This window comes from Cottoperca gobio, chromosome 13 (assembly GCF_900634415.1).
Source record: "Cottoperca gobio chromosome 13, fCotGob3.1, whole genome shotgun sequence".
Lineage (NCBI taxonomy): Eukaryota > Metazoa > Chordata > Actinopteri > Perciformes > Bovichtidae > Cottoperca > Cottoperca gobio.
Genome location: NC_041367.1, coordinates 2,883,302 through 2,903,553, shown reverse-complemented (window position 1 = coordinate 2,903,553; position 20,252 = coordinate 2,883,302). Strand labels below are relative to the sequence as shown.

At 43.8% G+C, this 20,252-nt stretch overlaps 2 protein-coding genes across 2 annotated transcripts in view; one reads left to right on the top strand and one right to left on the bottom strand.

Moving 5' to 3' along the window:
* egfem1 (EGF-like and EMI domain containing 1) overlaps positions 1-20,252 on the bottom strand; it is a 47,780-nt gene that overhangs the window by 16,290 nt on the left and 11,238 nt on the right. The window contains exons 5-16 of the mRNA XM_029446870.1: positions 14,078-14,200; positions 11,312-11,434; positions 10,301-10,426; positions 9,770-9,892; positions 8,729-8,851; positions 8,320-8,457; positions 8,076-8,198; positions 7,420-7,542; positions 7,053-7,307; positions 6,835-6,963; positions 4,806-4,934; positions 3,950-4,078 (exon numbers count right to left, since the gene is read on the bottom strand). Of these exons, the coding sequence (XP_029302730.1) occupies positions 3,950-4,078; positions 4,806-4,934; positions 6,835-6,963; positions 7,053-7,307; positions 7,420-7,542; positions 8,076-8,198; positions 8,320-8,457; positions 8,729-8,851; positions 9,770-9,892; positions 10,301-10,426; positions 11,312-11,434; positions 14,078-14,200 (1,644 nt within the window). The remainder of the gene's footprint in view (positions 1-3,949; positions 4,079-4,805; positions 4,935-6,834; positions 6,964-7,052; positions 7,308-7,419; positions 7,543-8,075; positions 8,199-8,319; positions 8,458-8,728; positions 8,852-9,769; positions 9,893-10,300; positions 10,427-11,311; positions 11,435-14,077; positions 14,201-20,252) is intronic.
* On the top strand, positions 1,013-4,582 carry LOC115018065 (EH domain-containing protein 2-like). Its single transcript, XM_029446871.1, is given in 7 exon segments — positions 1,013-1,381; positions 1,454-1,574; positions 1,576-1,631; positions 1,794-1,891; positions 2,275-2,687; positions 2,922-3,086; positions 3,178-4,582. Coding segments are annotated over 7 exon segments (1,635 nt in total). The 5' UTR covers positions 1,013-1,160; the 3' UTR covers positions 3,739-4,582.

Genomic DNA, 20,252 nt, shown 5'->3' with positions numbered 1-20,252 from the left:
ATGTTCTCATGTTCGTAAAGTCAGTGGTGGAGCGTAACAAAGTACATTTACTCAAGTACTGCAAGTACACATTTGAGGTACTTGTAGTACTTCCACTCTATGTAACTTTATACTTCAACATATACTGTAAGTAAGCAAGAAGCTAGCACAACATAATTCATACAGTTTTACAGTGAAAACGATGTGTCTCCATATTTGTTGATTTAAATTGGTGTTCCTTCATGGGTTGAGGAACTTCTCCTACTTCTTAAGCTAAATAAACTATTTAAAATCCCTCTTGGATACATCTTCACGTAGCTGAGAACAGAAGTTTAGAGACTAAATCTGATGCATTGCTGTATAATAAACTACCCAACAGTATATAAACATTAACCTTAAACATCTACAGCTGTACAATTAATGTTATTGGCATCAGAGTATTTGTTTCCTTGTACTTAAGTAAAAACTTCTTCCACCTCCTGTGTGTGATATCGCACAAAGAATATACACGTGTGAACTACAATTATATACAAATGAGTAGCGAGCTGCAGGATTACTAAACTGAAACAACTTCACAGAAGGTTTTTATTTTACAGTCAAGCAAAGAAAACAAATGTTGAAGCAACTTGTGTTTGTGTAGAAATGAATCAGATTACATTTCAATAAGAGCCAAGCGAACACACCCAGCCACCGTGCTATCACAACATCCTTCTGCAAGTGTAAGTCATGTGACCCCCGCCTGCCTCCGTGTGGTAGAGATAGAACTTAACAGATGTGGCATCAGGGGACTGTTTGGCCATTTCCTAAACATCACATGTGTCGTTTTCTGCACATTAGTAGAATCGTTGAACAGAGTGTTGCGTAAGACTTTTAAAAACTGAAGCGCTGCCACATCATTGCTCAGTGTTCAGAACAATCTGCATGAATGTTGCCAAGTTTCTCCCTTTTCAGCAACAAAAAGCTGAACTCCACTCCACCCTGTCCCCGTCGGCTTCACGTTAGGTGCAGCTGCAGGCTCTGGTTACACCCTCTCCACCCTCTCAAAGTCCCGCTGCAGGATGGAGCAGACAGCTGTGAGGATCCGATCATACTCCTCGTGCACATTCTTCCATCGCTCGGTTTGGTGTTAGACGAGCGAGCAGCTTCCACGCCGAGATCTTAAGAGCAAAAGATTTGTCGCCATGTCCATCCGGAGGCTTCGGAGCAACCCCAAAACACTGGGGGATGTCACCGTGGTGACGGAGGAGCTGAAGAATCTTTATTTCAAGAGGCTGCTGCCGATAGAGAAATATTATTCCTTCCATCACTTTCATTCCCCGAGCTACGAGGAAGCAGAGTTTGACAACAAACCGATGGTGTTGGTGATGGGGCAGTACTCGACAGGAAAGACGACTTTCATCAGGTGAGAATCAGAACGCGTGCAATCTGCTGAGTGTGTGGCGCTGACGAGTAACACGTGATGTTTGGACTTCAGGTATCTCATAGAACAAGACTTTCCTGGGAGCAGAGTTGGGCCAGAGCCGACCACCGACTGCTTCACTGCCCTCATGTGTGGAGAGGTGGAGGGAATCATCCCCGGCAATGCCCTCACAGTAGGACCCCAAGAAGCCCTTTCGCAACCTCGACCCTTTTGGAAACGCTTTTCTGAACAGGTGAGAGGAACAGACACACAAAGAAAGAGAGGGGAGGAGGTCCTCTCTCGTTCTTGCCAATGTTGTGCCTGAAACAAACATTGTTGTGTGAAGCTCTTCCAACATTATTCCTTTTGTTTAAAGAGATTTGAAAGCTTTAAGTCGAGGCTTTTTGTTCTTCAGGTTTCAGTGTGTTCAGATGCCAAATAAAGTCCTGGAGAGCATCAGCATCATCGACACGCCGGGCATCTTAACTGCTGCTAGAAGAAAACTGAGTCGAGGTGAGACAGAACACTTCACTGATTTCCTTTTCCATGTCGGGAGGAGTTAACGTCTCTTTCTACTTCCACATATTCAGAGTTAGAAAGTTGGAAAGTATCGTTGTTGCCGTCAGGACGATTTAAGATTCTCTTGAAAAGAGAAGCCTCATAGCAGATGCAATAACATAACAACATTTCAGCCCAACATATTTCAGACACAAAGCAGATGAAAGTAATAAGTCTGGGAGGAGTCTCTGAACACATTAATCTTTGGGTGTAACTGAAATGGCTTGCAACCAGTGAGGGCCTCTGGGATATGAGTGTTCCTGTAGGTGCAGAGACACCGAGGCTTCCCCCATTACACACGGCCCTAATGAAAATGTTTTTTTGTTCCTTATCCGCAGGCTACGACTTCCCGGCGGTGCTGCGCTGGTTCGCGGAGCGTGTGGATCGAATCATCCTCCTGTTCGATGCACATAAACTAGAGTTCTCTGATGAGCTCACTCGGGCCTTTGGGGCCCTGTGCGGCCACGAGGACAAGTTGCGTGTGGTTCTCAACAAAGCCGACAGGGTGGACTCGCAGCAGCTCATGAGAGTGTACGGTGCACTCATGTGGTCGCTGGGGAAGGTGTTTCAAACGCCCGAGATCTTGCGGGTTTACGTCGGATCTTTCTGGTCCGAGCCCAGGCAGACGTGTGACCACTACGGGCTCATAGAGCTGGAGGAGGAGGATCTGTTGGCCGACATAAGGAACCTGCCGTGCAACGCCGCGGTCCGCAAGCTGAACGACCTGGTGAAGAGGGCGCGCTTAGTAAGGGTAAGATTTCAAGCGTTCGATACCAAACGTTTACAGACCTCTTGTTTGGAAGAGGTACGCTGCCACCATTGTACCGCTGAGCACGGTGCTTAACCCTGAGCTGCTCCAGGGAGACTGTCCCTGTACTCAGTTCACTGCACGTCGCTCTGGATAAGAGCGTCTGCTCAATGACCTGTGATGTAATGTCATTTACAAGCTGAGCTTTTCGGTGTTTTCTTTCTCCCCTCCGACTAGGCTCACGCCCACATCATCAGCTACCTGAAGCAGGAGATGCCAACAATATTTTGCAAAGAAAGCAAGAAGCACAATCTGATTTACCAGCTTCCCGTGATCTTCACCAAGATCCAGCAGCAGCATCGAGTCCCAGCGGGCGACTTCCCCGATTGCACCAAGATGCAGGTGGAACATTGCTTTTTAAATGGCTGTCTGAACATCTTGTTGAATGTGTTTACCTGATGTGAGCCTGACATGTGATTGCAAACCTTTCCAGGAGAAACTCTTGGGTCAAGACTTCTCAAAGTTCAAGACACTGAAACCCAGTCTGATGGCTTCCTTGGATAAACTCCTGACCGCTGACATAGCAAAGCTGGTGCCTTTACTTCAACAACAAGAGCAGAGGAAGACATCCCTCCACGGCGTGTTGGACGGGGACTTTTTGGGGACCTTCAGGCCCGAGCATCACAAGAGAGATCCCTTCAAGGAGGTCAGGAGAAATGACGAGAGCGGCGAGGCCGATTACGACGAGTGGGCGGTGGAGAAACACAAGCCGAAGTACGATGAGATTTTCTACAACCTCAGTCCGAACGGGGGCAAACTGAACGGCACCAAAGTCCGCGAGTGGATGATGACCACCCTCCTGCCCAGCTCCGTGCTCGCTCACGTCTGGAGGCTGTCGGATGTAGATGGGGACGGCATGCTGGACAATGAGGAGTTCGCTCTGGCGGTTCACCTCATTGAGGGGAAGCTGGAGGGCCACTGGCTCCCCCGAGAGCTGCCGTCTCACCTGGTGCCGCCGTCAAAACGCTTAAGTGCGGCCGGCGAGGAAGAGTGAGAGAGGCTCTCTGTACATTGTTTGTAAATCATTTCCTAATCTGGTAGTTAAAGAAACTAACAAAATTAACCTGAACGTGTCCGTGACACCAACACCTGAACATCACCTCTCACATTGCACAAACACAGAAGCCATTATTATGAAACACACTTGGAGTATCTCATACCTCACATACTCAGTATTATCATCATGAGGTCATGTTGTTACTCACGGAGGTGGCAGAAGCGGCCATACAGTCCCGGAGAGCACAGGCAGCCCCCGTACAGACGATGGCAATGTCCGTTGTTGGGACAGTTGCACTTTCTTCTGCAGTGACTTCCGAAATATCCCCTTGGACAACCTGGAAACATGAATAATGCAGCTTTCAGATGGGACGCGTCCTTCTGCAGAAGAAGCTCCACTGTGACAAGAGCAGCGTTAAACAAAGACACAGTTTAAAGTTAAATAAAGATATTATAATACAGTGTGAGGACACGCTGGTGATGTAGAGCAGTGTTTCCCAACCTGGGGATCAGGGCCCCTGCAAGGGGCTGCAAGATGAAGTAAGTGGGTCACAAGGTGATAAGATAAGGCAGATGGTTCTAACTTTTCTCAACTGTTTGCTTCCGTCTTGTGAAATACTTTAGTTCTTCTTCTTCTTTCAGATCTATGAAAGTGTTCAAATGAAACAGGTTGAGGATAATTCATGCTGCTTACTTTATGTTTGATGTGCATGGGACTTTTGTATTCGATGCTGATTGAGGTAAGATTCCTCCTGTAAGACGCAGATGTTTTAAACTTTTCTTGTGTTGTTTCTGCTGCTTTGTTTGTAGTGCAAACAAATAAAATCTCAAAATCCCTCTTGCATTGAATTCATATCTAACAGACGTCGTGAGGACATATTGCTTCATAATAAAGGGAAAAGCTTCGAGCCTGGTGTGTGTGTGTGTGTGTGTGTGTGTGTGTGTGTGTGTGTGTGTGTGTGTGTGTGTGTGTGTGTGTATGTGTGTGTGTGTGTGTGTGTGCGTGTGTGCGTGTGTGTGTGCGCGCGTGCGTGCGTGCGTGTAGCTAAAGGAATGAATACAAACCATCCTCGCAGAGCAGACCCTGTACTCCTGGGGGGCACAAACACTTCCCGGTCACAGGGTCACACGAGCCGCCATTCTGACAACGGCACAGACCGTTACAGGCCTGCCCGTAGGTCCCCTGTGGACACGCTGGAGAAGAAAAGGGAAAGAGGATTAACAACTAAACAGTTCCAGTTTAACGTCATGAATCTAAACTGAAACACAGAATCCGAACATGAAGAAGAGAAAGTAAAGCAGCCGAAGAAAGTGTTACGCTAAGAAGCCAGTCAACACTTCCTGTCTGTCCCCGTGGCGTGTGCCCTCCTGACTCTTCATCTCCCCGGCCTCGTCAGCGATTACAACATGAACCAGCTGCTTCAGATCTGCTGAAGCGTCACAATCCATCAAGTGAACGTCTGCTCAAATGTCACACTTTCTTCACAGCAGCTTGACGTCACTCCATAAACCAGTTCCTGAACTAGTCTACGGCAGTAACGGCGTTACAGACACTTCGAGTACGATTCAAATATACATAAAGGAGCAGGAAGGGCTTCAGTTTGGAGAATAAGTGACCACACTGGGGTGAGGTTCATTCTGCTTCATACGGATGAAATTGATTTCTTTCTTAAGGCTTGTTGAGGCTCGTTGAAGCAAAACACACAGAGCTGTTTAAATAGCACAGAATGCTTTTATTTGTTTGAGTTATTACAGGACATTTTCTCTTTGAATCAAGTTTCACTTTTTTGTTGGCCTCTCAATGTTGCTAAGAAACTAATAACACTTTAAACTAAATAATGTACAAAGTGGTAGCAACACAGACACAGAAAACCATATCTCTAAATGGATGAAAGCACAACGTACTGTGATACCAAGAGGATTCTGCATTTGTCTTTTGAAAATTAATGCAATATATTTATTTCTTGTAGCTATAACTTCATAAAAAAAGATATTAAAGTGACACGTCTCAAGCAGGACGAAGATGTAAAATATTATACCTCTCGTTCTTCTTGTTCTGTGTTTGATATTGTAATCTGTTTTAACTTAACTCATTTATATTTGTCGTGTCTGAAGCACTTTGTAACTGTGTTTTGTTATTATTTAGTTGTGTTGTGCTGTATAAATAAAGCTTTATTAATACAGCACTGTGTGTGTGTGTGTGTGTGTGTGTGTGTGTGTGTGTGTGTGTGTGTGTGTGTGTGTGTGTGTGTGTGTGTGTGTGTGTGTGGTCTAGCTTTAGCTTTCTCTAAAGGTAGATCACATTGCTGTAGGTAGTTCAAATAGACCTGTGGGGAAAACAAACACACACACACACACACACACACACACACACACAGATGTGAATACACCAGGCTCGAAGCTTTTGCATTTAATATGTGTTTACGTCCTTCCTTATTTTTTAACTAACACACCTTTTCCCCTTGTTATTTCCTTCTCTACATTGTTCCTGTCTTTGCTTCAGGCAGTAATGTTGCACATCTCCTCGCCCGTGTCCATCACTTCCAGGGTTTGCAGTCTGAAAGCTGCGACCTCAGGAGCCTGTTTCTAAAAGTGACATATTACTTCTAACGGACTTGTCCCACGTGGCTCTCCTCTTATGATTACCAGCCTGACTGGGCTTCAGACCAAAGACCGGCCATTAATCATGGAGCTGGATGGGAACAATGGAGCCACTGCTTTCTAACCCAGTAGTGGACATCCTTAGCCTCGGGGCTGCGCTCTTGCTGAGGGCCCTGGCCTCGCTCCAGTAGCAGACAGATTGATTCCCCTGGTGCTCCTGTGTTCTGGAGCCCATAAACAACTCAGCCTCCCGCACGGAGGAGCAGACAGGTTTGATACATGGACCTGGATCGATGCACACAGGGAGCTATCTCATCTTTCTCTAACGCTAGACCACATTGCTGCAGGTAGTTCAAATAGACCTGTGGGGAAAAAACAGCTTGTGTGTGTGTGCGTGTGTGTGTGTGTGTGTGTGTGCGTGTGTGCGTGCTGCAGTACTTGTAACACACAGCGCACAGATGTATCAGTAACATGTGTGATTTACTGAACTTACTCTTGTTGCAGATGAGCCCGGTCCATCCGGGGGAACATTCACACCGCTCTCTGTTTTCACTACACACTGCATTCACACAGTCTTCACAGCTCACACTGCAGTCGTCCCCGAACGAGCCATCCAGACACACTGAAAAAGAAATGCGCAACTGAAAATCGTTACGTTCACGGCAGCCATTAGATTTCTGAGCAGATACGCAGCTCCTCCTCATACCGTACCTACGCTGCTGGCCAGTCGAAGCTCTCCTCGACGCTCCCTCTGGATCTCAAATTCTTTTTCACTGCCGCCACCATCACTGCCATCGTCGTCACTATCGTAACGGGAGTGCAAGGCCGCCGTGTACCGCAGGAGCTGAGGAGCCTTGCGGAACAGCAGGTCTGGTAATCTGTGGACCTCCAGCTGCACATCCTCTTCTTCCTCATCATCATCCTCTTCTTCTTCTTCTTCTTCTTCTTCCAGATCTCCATACAGAGCTAAACACGTCCAGAGTCAAACATTTTCAGATGGCTAAAAACAATTATATGCTTCACTTGTCCATAAATAACTCTCCGATCCAAGAATAACTATAATAAAAACGTCACTCACAGATGCAGGAGTGTTGGTCCTGATCCAAGCGGAAGCCCAGCTCACAGAAACACTCGTATGTTCCCAGAGTGTTGACACAGTGGTGTTCACAGCCTGAAGTCTCTGCCAGGCACTCATCAATGTCTGTCACATGGATACACAAACAACCAGTGTTGAGGAAAGTACTTTGAAAGCACAGCAATTACTTCACACTGGAAGAATTTGAACTACAGCGTAGCTCCTCCGGGGAGAAAGGTCGTCTGGTTGACTACAGCTGATTAGAAAATGTACTTTAACACACTTTGTAAAAGAAACGATGACTTGTGATACGAAATTAAAACAAAATGTAATAGAAAAAGGTCACGTGCCTGCAAAAACTACAACTCAAAGAGTTTATTGCATTAAAAATGAACTAATTAACTAAGTGGAGGTTGAACACCACCCTTTTTCTTGATGATGCATACCTTCAACGGCAGGTTGTGCAGGACATTTATTTATCTTTTACTCATTGGATGTTTCTTCTTCTACCCATCTGGCAGTGTTAGGTTTGCTCCTCAGTGTGCAACATATTCCTCTTTCTGCTTGAAAAACGTCATTTCTGAGCAATCAGCTCGTGGAATTTGTGCCACAACACAGAAAACATTAAAAAGGCCCACGCTAACAATCGGCACTCTTACCATCGCAGCCACAGCCGTCTGGATTCAGTCTGTGGCCAGCTCTGCAGCTGCACTCGTAGCCGCCCGCGTAGTTTCTACAGAAGTGACGGCAGCAGGACTCCCCGCTCACACACTCATCACTATCTGCGGAAGGAAAGCAGCGGTACGAGTTCAACAGGTTGTCAGAAAGACGCGAGCAGAGAGTCACAAAGTGAAATGACAGCAAGGGAATAAAGATGAAGAGTAGAAGAAGAGAAGTTCTTACCTACACAGGTCTTCCTGTCCCGGTCCAGCTGGTAGCCGCGGGTGCAGGAGCACAGCGGGCCGTTGGTGGTGTGCTCGCAGTGATGAGAGCAACCTCCGTTGTTCTTCTCACAGCTGTTCACGATCTCCATCTCAATGCCTGGAGCGAGAGAGGACCAATGCATCAATCAAAGTGCACAACCAGATATGACGGACAATGTCACGGGGCATTTGTTAAGTGTACCTCCGACTGCCTTGACTTTAGAATGGGTGATCTATGAGCTGCACTGTATTGTTGCATTCACGACACTGCGTACAGACATTCAAGTTTCTTCCCTTGAGTAAGTTTTAGGATAGAAATGCAGAAGTTGTGAGACATAAATACATGCCTTTAACAGCAGAGCTGGATTACTTGTACGCCCTTTACTCACGGTAGCACTGTTTGCCATCTGCACCAAGTTCAAATCCCGGAGGACACACACAGCTGAAGGAGCCCAGCATGTTGACACATCTGTGGGAGCACTTGGCATGGCCTGAACTGCACTCGTCCATGTCTAAAGGATACAAAACACAACTCACATGAGCATAAGAAAGTCATGGTGGCAAACACTTCATGTCAAAGATCATACTGAGCATTTCAGAGCTGGTTGTCCTGTAGTCTCAGGACCAGAAGGGTTAGGGTTAGTATGGTTCATACTGCAGAACACACACACACACACACACACACACACACACACACGCTTCCGCTCGTGTTGTGTTCAAGGACCAGCGACCTTGGCCAGGAAAAACAGACAGTGGCCCGTTTAAAATATTGCCGTCTAGTTTTTTTTTCTAGTGGATTTTATTTTGCGTGCATTTTACGAATTACCTCGAGCGCCGGATCAAATGGTCTCGCGGCCTGAGGTTCTCCACCCCTGGTCTAAGGACCCATTTATACTCAATGGCGTTTTAGTTTTAGCACTTACATTTCTGGATTTGGCAGAGAGTTGAGATGTTAACTTATATTTTTGCACTCTCTTAGACCATAGGAATAGCATATTTGAATTTTAATAATTGGGTGTAGTTTCCCTTTAAGGAATATGCTCCCATAAAGAATCTGAGCGTGTCGAGGATTTCAAAACAATGCAGCAAATACTTCCTCCAGCAGGAAGGCTCTGTCAGGTCTCAGGTTGCTCTGGCTTCTCCTTTCCCCCCCATAGGTGAGGCTGGAGAAATGTTAGAGAGGATCATTTCCAACATCAGCCTCTCAAATCAATACAGGTCGGCTGAAGTGCAGACTCACTTTCAAAAGGAGCTTTAGTGCGGCTGTAACTTCTGGAAAAATCATAAATATCCTTCCATTAAACTGTAGCAGATTGGAGCCTGTTTGATTTATCCATTGTGTATTTATTTGTGTGTGTGTGTGTGTGTGTGTGTGTGTGTGTGTGTGTGTGTGTGTGTGTGTGTGTGTGTGTGTGTGTGTGATTCCTCACCTCTGCAGTTCTTGCCATCTCCAGTCAGTGTAAAACCAGGTCGGCAGCTGCAGTGAACCCGGGCGTCTTCTGAAAGACACAGCTGGGCGCAGCCTCCATTCCTGTCCGCACAGGGGTCCCTCACTGACAGAGACACACACACACACACACACACACACACACACACACACACACACACACACACACACACACACGCAGCAGGTGATTCTCTGACCTTGCTGGTTTGGTCATGAACACAGATATCTCAACTCTGGATCAACATGTAAGTTTTACTCCTGCACGTTCAGCTTCTAATTCATGAACATTACAAAAGTGAGTCTTTGGTGTGATATCTGAAAGATAGTAAAATGTCATTTAAAGTCCAGGAGGAGCAGAATTCCTTCTCTTTACTGTACGGCGACTGCTTCTCAAACTCCTCGTCCTACCTTGCCAAAACAATCCTTATTTTTGCTGTAATTTGGTGCAATGTGCAACATTAGAAGTAATGTATATTAGAAAGATAAGCTACTCATCACACATGTTGGCACTTACATTCACAGTGTCTCCCGTCGCGCTTCAGCTGGTAGTTCTTGCGACAGTCACATTTGTAGTGATTGTTCCCCATGTCCACACACTTGTGCTCACATCCACCATTCAACACGGAGCAAGAGTTCACGGCTTAAAGGGACGACAGACACAGAAACAAACAAGGTGATACATGAGCAGAAGCACACATCAGCTCTGGTGTCCAATTACAGAATTAAAGAAGAAACCCTGAGCTGTTAAAGAATATATGAACTCACACGGGACGACAGGTATAATTGAATTTGTTGGCAATCTAAGATGGCTTTCACGCCTCAAACTGTGTAATTACGGAAAACTCCTGAGTAAAGGCTGAAAACTGGAAAATGATATTCAAGCCAGGTCCAATGGGTACCCGTGGTTACTTTATAATGATCTTTCCATCCCATTACTCCTGTGATTTAATGATGTGCCAAATATGAATATCAGCCGTGTGCCTTCTGGGTGCTTTAAACACAGACACGATGACACGTGTGTGTGTGTGTGTGTGTGTGTGTGTGTGTGTGTGTGTGTGTGTGTGTGTGTGTGTGTGTGTGTGTGTGTAAAAGAAAGAGAACGGCTGGCGTTTAACATTAATGACTTCAACAGACACAATTAGCTATCCCTGTGCCTCCATCTCTGTCCTCTACCACGAAGCTGCCGTCAAAGAAAAGGGAGTATTAGGAGGGGAAAATAAGACCACAAGCAACAAAGGAGTACTGATTAAAGCGAGTGCATTACCTACGAGGTTTTATGGATCTAAAATGGGTGAAAAGTGCATTAATTTCCCCTTTCAAATCAGAATGTCCCACTAGACACTGAGATAATCTAATACAGATATAAGAGTAGAATCAATTCTCTCATATAACTATGTACAGAAGTGTTACTCCTCTACGCCACTGATGAAATGAGGAGAAGATGCAGTGCGTGGGAAGGAGTAAATAGACTTTTTTCTTTAAATGGTTACCACATGTGCAGTAAATACTTCTGTTCAACACTCACCAATGCAGGTCCGAGCGTCAGCGTGCATGCGGAAGCCTTCGCTGCACTCGCAGTGATAAGAGCCCGGTGTGTCGACACACGTTTGCTGGCATCCTCCATTGAGCTCCTCGCACTCGTTGGCATCTGAAGCAAGATGCACAGACAAATGTTCGTTAAGAAAACTACTCATTCAGAAAAGTGAATATTGCCAAGACTGCGTAATAACAAGAGCCACTTCAACAGACATTAAGACATCAGGCTTGTGAGGAATGTAAGTCTGCTTCTTTCTGTGTCACGGAGTTCATTTACAGGCGTGCGAGTCATGAATATGGCATAATTAGAAGCTCATATAAATGCCTCTCTGCTTGGTTGAACAATGACAGATTGAGAGCTTCGGTTAATTAAGGCCTTAATGAATGGAAGCTTAAATTGAGCTGTTTTTCTTTTTTTAGAAACGACATTTATTGCATCCTTTATTAAATCTCACATCCAGCTTTGACGCGGTCTAATTAAACATGTGCAGCGAGCCAAGTAGAGGAAAAATGAAAAACACATTTTTAGTATTACAGATTTAAAGAGTTGTAATTGTATAATTTTGACCAGACCTCTGATTTATTCTCTGTTTGTACTTTAATTAACTTTAGGTTTATCTGTCTTACTATAACCAGTGAAGAAACTGGCTCTGAGAACATACATGTATAATGTGTCCAGGGTGGAATAATAAATGGCGTATCGCGCTGTTCGTGCAGTAGCATGCGTGCAATCAGTTTCCCGGGCTGCACGTGTGTCGGACTGAAGCTCATGTTCCACAGAGACAGAAACAAGCTGAAGACACAACATACCTGAACTCAAGGACAATCAGGCTTTACTACACATCTGGACAACACATCATCACACATCCTCCCTAACCTCCTCCCGCTTGTCATCTCTGACTCGCAAAGGCTCGAACTGGTGATGATGGAGTAGATGAGAAGTGAGAAGCGGAAAACAATGTTGCAAATTCCCTTTTTTTTTTTGAGGGGGGAGGTGTTAAAAACTAAGCATGTGGTTCAGTTTACTTGAGCATGCAACACTACCTTCATTTAGGCTCCTTCAGAGGTCAAAGCACTTACTGAGTAGTGCAAATATTAGAAATCATGTGTGTGTGTGTGTATGTGTGTGTGTGTGTGTGTGTGTGTGTGTGTGTGTGTGTGTGTGTGTGTGTGTGTGTGTGTGTGTGTGTGTGAGACCCGTGGGAAAATCTGTCTCCAAAATGATCTCAAGACTATTTTTAATTAGCTTGTTTCCAATAATAGGAGCTAAATGAAGGAGGGGGTGTCAAAGTTGCGGCCTTTCACCAGTAAAATAATAATTTTCATATTAGTTTGCCCAATTTATTTAGACATCTGCGTGAAACAAACACAACCGGCAACGTAGAATCACATATTCACAAACCGACCCGTCTCTTTTGTACTTTAACACATTGGCAGCTATTGTGGAGGTTGCCTAACATGCACAACAATAGGCGCTGAGGGGGGAGGTTTGTCAAGGTTAATATACTTATTTGGTTTCCTCGTGTGAGAGGATTTCAATGGGAGACACACAATGGCTGCTTTTCACCGGTGGATGATGTGGTGTGTGCGGCAGCAGGGGCGGGAGTGGTGGTGGTGTCAGAGGTCGAGGGGCACGAGGTCTGAATGGTATATCCTGTGACACCGTCTGGCTCTAAGCGGAGCTGCTGAGCGAGCATCTACAACTAGACAATGTAGCTTACCAGGCATTCGGGAGGCAGAAAGAAATGAACAGGTGGTCTTCAGAATGAGAACCACGGGGCGCTGAGTTGACTAAAAAGCAAAAGAGGATCAGAGGCTCTCTCCAACATTTTAATGGGATAGGATTTAAAGTGTGTGTTTGCTTTAGTGATTAGTATGCTACAAATGATCATTTTAAAATGAAGTGCAGAGAGGCAACACAGGGGACTCTTAATGTCAACGAAAGAGACTCACACATCTCTCACGTTTTCAAGAATTGCACACTAACTATCTTCTTTTCCTTTGTCCCCATAAACACGACCACACATACAATTCACACAGAAGCAACTTCACAGCTGCTGAAGCTGCTTCCGTTTGTCTTCTCCTCTGGTTAGATGTGACAACATCCTGTCTTAAAAGGTTAAAGGTCACAGGCACTTGTTCGCACCTGTAGCTCTAAAGAACAAAAGGGCCTCAGTGCCCAACACTAAGTCAGCATACTTCTATCAGGCGAACAGAGAACGCAACGCTGTCTGGAGGAGAGGAGCTTATAAGAAAGCAGAGCTGCCTGTGTGGTTGTTCCAGCCCTTTACAACCTGCAGTCTAGACGGGTAAGTAGGTCTTTAGTTGGGCAACTCAGGCTAGAGAATTCAAATGTAATGACCTGACCTTTCTGCACAATCATAAGGGCCATTAAATTCATTCAAATGGATAACCTTGATGTATTACCCAAGCACACATATGCATCTTAAAAATATGGCAACCAACACATCAGTGTTATTATTCTTTGGTAATATTGATTTAGCGTGCCAGCTGTGCAACATAAAAATGTTGGATCTTTGGAACTATTTTTTATTTTAAAAACTATTTTTTGATGAGGCGGGTTTATGGGAGACGGAAACACTTTCAGTTGTTTGAAAACATCTTTAACACCAAGTAAACTCATTTTTATTCTAATGTTTCAAAAAAAACTCAAAACAGTACAGGAAGCACCAGCCGGCCTGCTACAATCTGTCTGTGTCTGTGCACACCGGCTACATCCAGATGTCCATCTTACCGTGACATGCTTTGCCATCTGGCCCCAGTCTACTGCCTTCAGGACACTTGCAGTAGTAGCTGCCGATGGTGTTGCAGCAGTGCCCCTCACAGCCGCCTTCATCCCCTTCACATTCGTTAACATCTGAAAGAAGAGGATTAAAGTGGCAGATTTACCAACATGATGTGCAGTCCACAAAACAGAAAGGTTTCTAACCCCCCCGCCTTTCTGCAAACCTTTCTTCATGTGTTGTTTAGTTCTTTCCTTTTACAGCGTTCACTTTCACTCCTTTAAAAATGTGACCCTGCCACCTCGCTAGGATATCTCTGTGACAGAAATGCTTTGATGGAACTCCCAGATGTAAACACCAGATCTGTTGCCTATCTTCAGGGAACAGTGCGCTTCTGTTGGCTAAAAGTAGAAACAGCAGAAGCTATAACTTGCATCGTCCCACATGCTCACCAACTCATGGGTTTCAAGTCTCCCGCAGTTTCTACTTTATCACTTCAGCGCAGCAGCTCCAAATAAGGCTCGTGTTGACCAACTCTGTAAAGCATAAGAACTGTTCTCATGGTCTTCCCATGCTTCCCATGTTCTTACTTTGCTCTGAAGGTGAAATGGTTTCCAGGTTTGTTTTTTGTTTAGTTCTCCAGCAGAAACCCTCAGGCTTCTTGTTCTGGTGCTGTAAAATGATTCCTAACAGCTGTGCATCATCACCAACAACATTATACTTAAACTGCAATGATCAATCTGTGACGAGACATCAATATGTCGTTTTAATATCGGACTGATGGCTAAAAATGTGTAACACATAATGTTAGTTATTGCAAATGTCAATGTCAATTAAATTTAGTTTTATGATTTAATATGTGCTTTTGTTATATTCAAGTAAAAGATAAAGACATTGCAGTTAATTGTGGGGCGTAACGTAATTTTCTTGTTTCTATAGTAAATACATGGTGTGACTTTGAATATATCGAAACACTCCAGCATAGTCTACTAGTTGAAAAAATAATGATGCTTCTGTCAATTTACTACGATAGAAATGCATGCACCCCTGATATTGTTTCATACTTCTATAATAAATGGAAATGGTAAAAATCTCTGATGCCTGTAAAGTACATTCCTAAAACTTGTTTCCGATGAAAACTATGATTCTCTCGTGTGTGAAAAGCAAAAGCAAAATGTTCCTGTGCACAGTATTCAATTAAATGTCCAAAGATCTTTGTATGAACTTTATCCTGATCCTTGTAGAAGCTGATCAAACTGTTGTTATTCTCACGGTTGTTCTAGTTCAGCAAAATAGCCAAACCTTTCGCAGATGATACAGTGGTGTATGTTTGTATGATTAAGAAAAAGCAGATGGACGCCCCCTGTCAAAGAGGGACTCAAGGTAACAGAGGGGAAAGAGAAAGTTATTTAGTAGTGTCCCCCATCTGTTATAAGACTTAATGGGACCCCTTAGCTGTGTGTTTGTTTATCTTTGACTAACAGGAGATTACAGAAGAACAACTTGGAGAGAAGAAGAGTGGAGTCAGCAGGAGGTGCAGAGCCGCATGTGCAGCATGTTTGCCAGCTAGATGAAGAGCACATCACAAATCAAGGTCTGCCTATATAATCATGCTGGATGTCTCTGTAAACTGCCTATGGCTTTTCTTTAATAAACAAGGAAGTGCATTACCAAGCTGGTAATCAAGGATTTTAATATTTGGCTTTAAGAGAAGCAGCATAATGTCTCACTCCCTCAATCCCCTGGGCATTCATGCAAAGGTTAATCTAAAGCACATACAGTTAAATGAACTGCTAACAAGCAAAAGCCAACATTGATGCGCTCCAAAGCCCCTCCAGTAAGAAACCTGAAAACAATTTCTGTTTAAGGTTTCAACATGCTAAACGAGTAGACTCAAAGGAGCGTGCCAGGATTCTCATATTGGTCCATTCAGGGATTTGTCGGTAATGTCTACACTGTATTATCTGCCTCCATATGTGTGCACATGAGTACAAAAACACATTGACCCAAAATGGCACAAAACAACATTCTCCAGCTGACCACTTCTTTTCCCATACGTCTTCCCCATGGAGAGGAGGAGATATGAATTGTTAACAAACCAAAGAACAGCAGCCCAGATACACAAGCTCCCAGATCTAATGTTTCTCTTCTACAGTAGATATTAAAGGGTAATAATAGACGTTTACTGATCTGTAATTCTTATGTTTTAAAGTCTGCAGCAGGTAATGCAATCAGCAATGTTGGCGAATTCTGCAGGACCTCAGAAACTAAGGATGGGTCGCCATTTTTGTTTTTCAGGCCACACCCACACTTAGTTTCTAAGGGCAGGCAGTGCATTCTGGGTCATCTGGAGACGCAGACTTCAGCTTTCCTGCTTCCAATCTTAGTATCTCAACCTTTATGAAATTGAAAAATACAGAGTAATTGAATTGTTAGGATCATATGCATTTTTCCTCTCAGCAATGGAAAATAAAATGGCAGGGGGACATTGCTCACTGCAGTTGGCTACATGGCCCTGCCTTGGCCTTTACTTAGTTAGACGAGTGAGCCCGCCATGTGGTCACCAAACTGCACGGCCAGAACTAGTCAGCTTCCTAAATATAACCTTTGCTTTCACTGTAACCTCAAAGAAAAACGTTTAACCCGAATGAAACCTCAAATAAAGACAGAAGTCACACAGTTTTCTGATCCAGGTTTCCGAATGTTGCTATTTTTGTATACTTTGTGGCTTGGCCTTTACGAAAGTCATCAGTCATACTCTGCCTCTCTGGCCAAACCTGACGGTCATCAAATGAGCATAATTCTGCAGTTAAAGTGCTTTAACATGAGAATGAGAATAGCTGGCTCGTTAGTACGATGCCTCTTGGACCAAACCTTCAAGAAAAGATTTAAATGTATCATCGTTTGAGAGACTCAAGGGATGGAGCTACGAAGATGGAATGAAATATAACTAGATTTACTGAACATAAGTCTGTCGTGCATGCAGCCAAAGAAATACACCAGGGGTTTGTACAACAATCAGCGTGAGTTAGGTGAAGAATAAAGCTTATTTATAGCGTTACATGGAAAGAAATCATTGAAATGTGCACAAATACATGACTTTACACTGTTAGATGAGATTTCATTACATTTAGCTGACACTTTTGTACAAAAGCAATTTACAATAAGTGCAAACAACCACGAGGATACAAACTCAGAACAGAACTGATGAATAGATTCGCTCCAAAGACAAAGCTGAGAAGAATCTACGTGGAATCTGCACACATTTCCTTTCCGAAATGAATATTTCCATGGCAAAAATTGCTCCACTAAAGCTCACAAACTGGAATGTTTTTTGGCTCCAACAACTGCAATAGTTAGTGCCAAGCAATAAACCCAAATACAAACTTTGAAACAACTCATACATGCAGTCACAGATGCTGTTTTTCTAAGGACACTCGTAGACCTTTAGTTTAAAACTAAGCTGTTCTGAGCTACGATGTTTTGACGTATATACATTGTTGTACATAAAGTGGATTGCTAGAGTGGAAAAGTAATCATAAAGAGTTCCAGATGGGGCGCCATGTGAAACCATCTCCTCATGCATAACAACACCTCTCAGATGCTCACTGTGAACCACATCCTTGAGTGCTTTATTAACCCAGTATATCTCATGACATATGTACCTGTAAACAGCCGCCTGCTGACTCTCACAACACAAAGACAATCCGATTGGCGGTGACCCACAAAGTTGAAGGGCTTCAGGGAAACCATCCTCTTTGACTTTGAATGTGAACAGTGTTACTTTTGGCTCATGTTGGCATTAAGATGAACGTTTCTAACATGGTTCAGCTGTTGTGCATTTGGATGTATAACACAGGCCACCTGCATGCATACACATAAGCATGCATGCACTTATTTCTGTAAGTCTCCACAGACCTGCCTGACTTCTATCATGATTCTCTTCCTGTCAAACATACGGGTCACATCATGGACACTTGTCAGAAACACACTTGTCACGCAGCATCGTTAAGGTATATAAGCAACACATAGTTTATTAAAAAGGTTAGAAAGCACTATGACCCTCCCTTTGGATCCGACTCCCCTGATACGCAAACACCTGCAGCCTTTTCCTCGATATTCACCAGTCCTGGCTCCCTCGTGTGGCCTCTGAACCTCGTACCTACAACTCTGGATGATCAATCTTCATCCCACTGATGGACTGACACACACCACTTACCTCAACACAGAGTTATTCTTGTATACATGGTCTTCTTCCTCCATCAGTCTTTAACTCATTCTCTCTGACACACACTTTATTTGTCTTGCAACAATACTATTATCTCTCAAAGTCGAATGGAACGTGTTGTTCTCCTGTTGGTTATGAATGGTGGTGATAATGGTTTCCCATCAAGTAACGAGAGAAACAGACGACTGCTCCAATGTTCTTGAGTTCTCTGCAGACGAACATCGGCCACCGAGTCCCGCTTCCTGCTTATCTCATCAGGTGTTCCTGACATAACTTGTCCTCGACAGTACAGTACCTCCCCTGTCCAATTTCTCCAAGGACCAACGCTCTTCCTCCCTCTAAAAAAAACTATTTGAAGCACTTTGACATTAAACGTATCAACAAACCTTCGACCATGTGTCCGTTCCCCTCGTGTTAAAAGCATTAGGCAAAGAGAGTCCAGATCAATAACTGAATCCGCAGGCCTGAGTCTCTCGATGCTGTTCAAGGACTGAGGAAGGTTTGTATCTCAGACCTCAGTGGTCGGAAGTGATACGCAAACCTGGAGGGATTTACTGTTGTTTCCTTATTAGATGGAAATTGAGTCTCTGGAAGGAATTATTCATATTTCCTACATTTTACAAGTCTCTACTCCCACATTTCTATTGTAACAAATGGACATTAAAAAAAGGAAAGCAACTTGCAAAACAACTTGTCTATGTCTTAGAAGAAAGTCTGCAACGCTCATCTATAAACCTGAGTCTCAACTGATTTAAGAAGCTTTTGTATTCAACTGCAAAAGTAAAAGACATGTGATCCATATCCATTCTTTAAATAAACCAAAGGGGGGCAATAACATGAATCATTCTTCTGCTCTTTTGAACAGAAGGACTCTTGCAGCAGAGCCAGATAATAAGGTTGTATAATCCCTGCGGTTTGGCCATGAGCTGTAATATTTAATGCTGATATGTTCCACTTGATGAGTTAATAAGCTCACTCCCATATCCCACTTTCTTTGCTCCATCAGTTTCCTTTATTGCAGCCAGTTGTGCACTCCTTCCTCTAATCTGCACGATTAAATTGTAGTTTAAAACGTATTGCTCGTTATGATTATTTATTAGTCATTGGCTGCGTAGAACTACGTTTCTGCAGCTTAATTGCTGTGGAGATTTGTGCATTTACTCAACCGTTTGAAACTGTCTTGGGAAGCACTAAGTGGCACACACAAGGTTTGGTCACATGTGTTTGATTGGATCTAATCAACCGCTGATCTCAGTTCAGTGTATCGTCTCTCATGTTAATACGAATGAGGGTCATTTGTCGATGGCATTGTCGGTCCGCCACTTTGATCCTGACAACAGCAACTGGGTGGATTACCATATCAACTGTGGAGAGACATCCATGTTCCCCGGAGGATGAATCCTACGGACTTTAGTGATCTTGTGTCCTCTGGAGCCACCAGCAGGTTGACATTTGTGGCTTTTAGTGAAATATCTGTATAACTATTTATACTTACTATTTATATAAACAACAATTGGACTCAGACTTTAATCTATTGACATTATAATGCAGTTTCAAATACCTGCAAAACTAATGACAATCTCATCAGCTACGACTGTATTCTTTATCAAATGTTGGCATGCTAAAAATTAAATAACCATTTGGCTCAGAGCACAGATGGCTGGAGATCAAACTATAGCACGCTACTGTTGTTCAAAGCTTAAAAGCATGTCAACAACCATTCTTACCCAGTTACACAGTTGCAGTCCCTTTGCTTTTACCCAAACAACAATGTGCAAAACTTTAACAGAGAGTTCAAAGCTCAGATTCAAACCAATAACACCAGATACATTTGTCTTTGGAGAGCAGTCGGCTACCATGACAGCAAATGTGTTGCACTTCCTGCTGCATTTAAGCAGAGAGAAGAAAGGTCCATCAAGATCCTGTGAACTAGACCAAAGGCCAAAGGTTGTTCATAG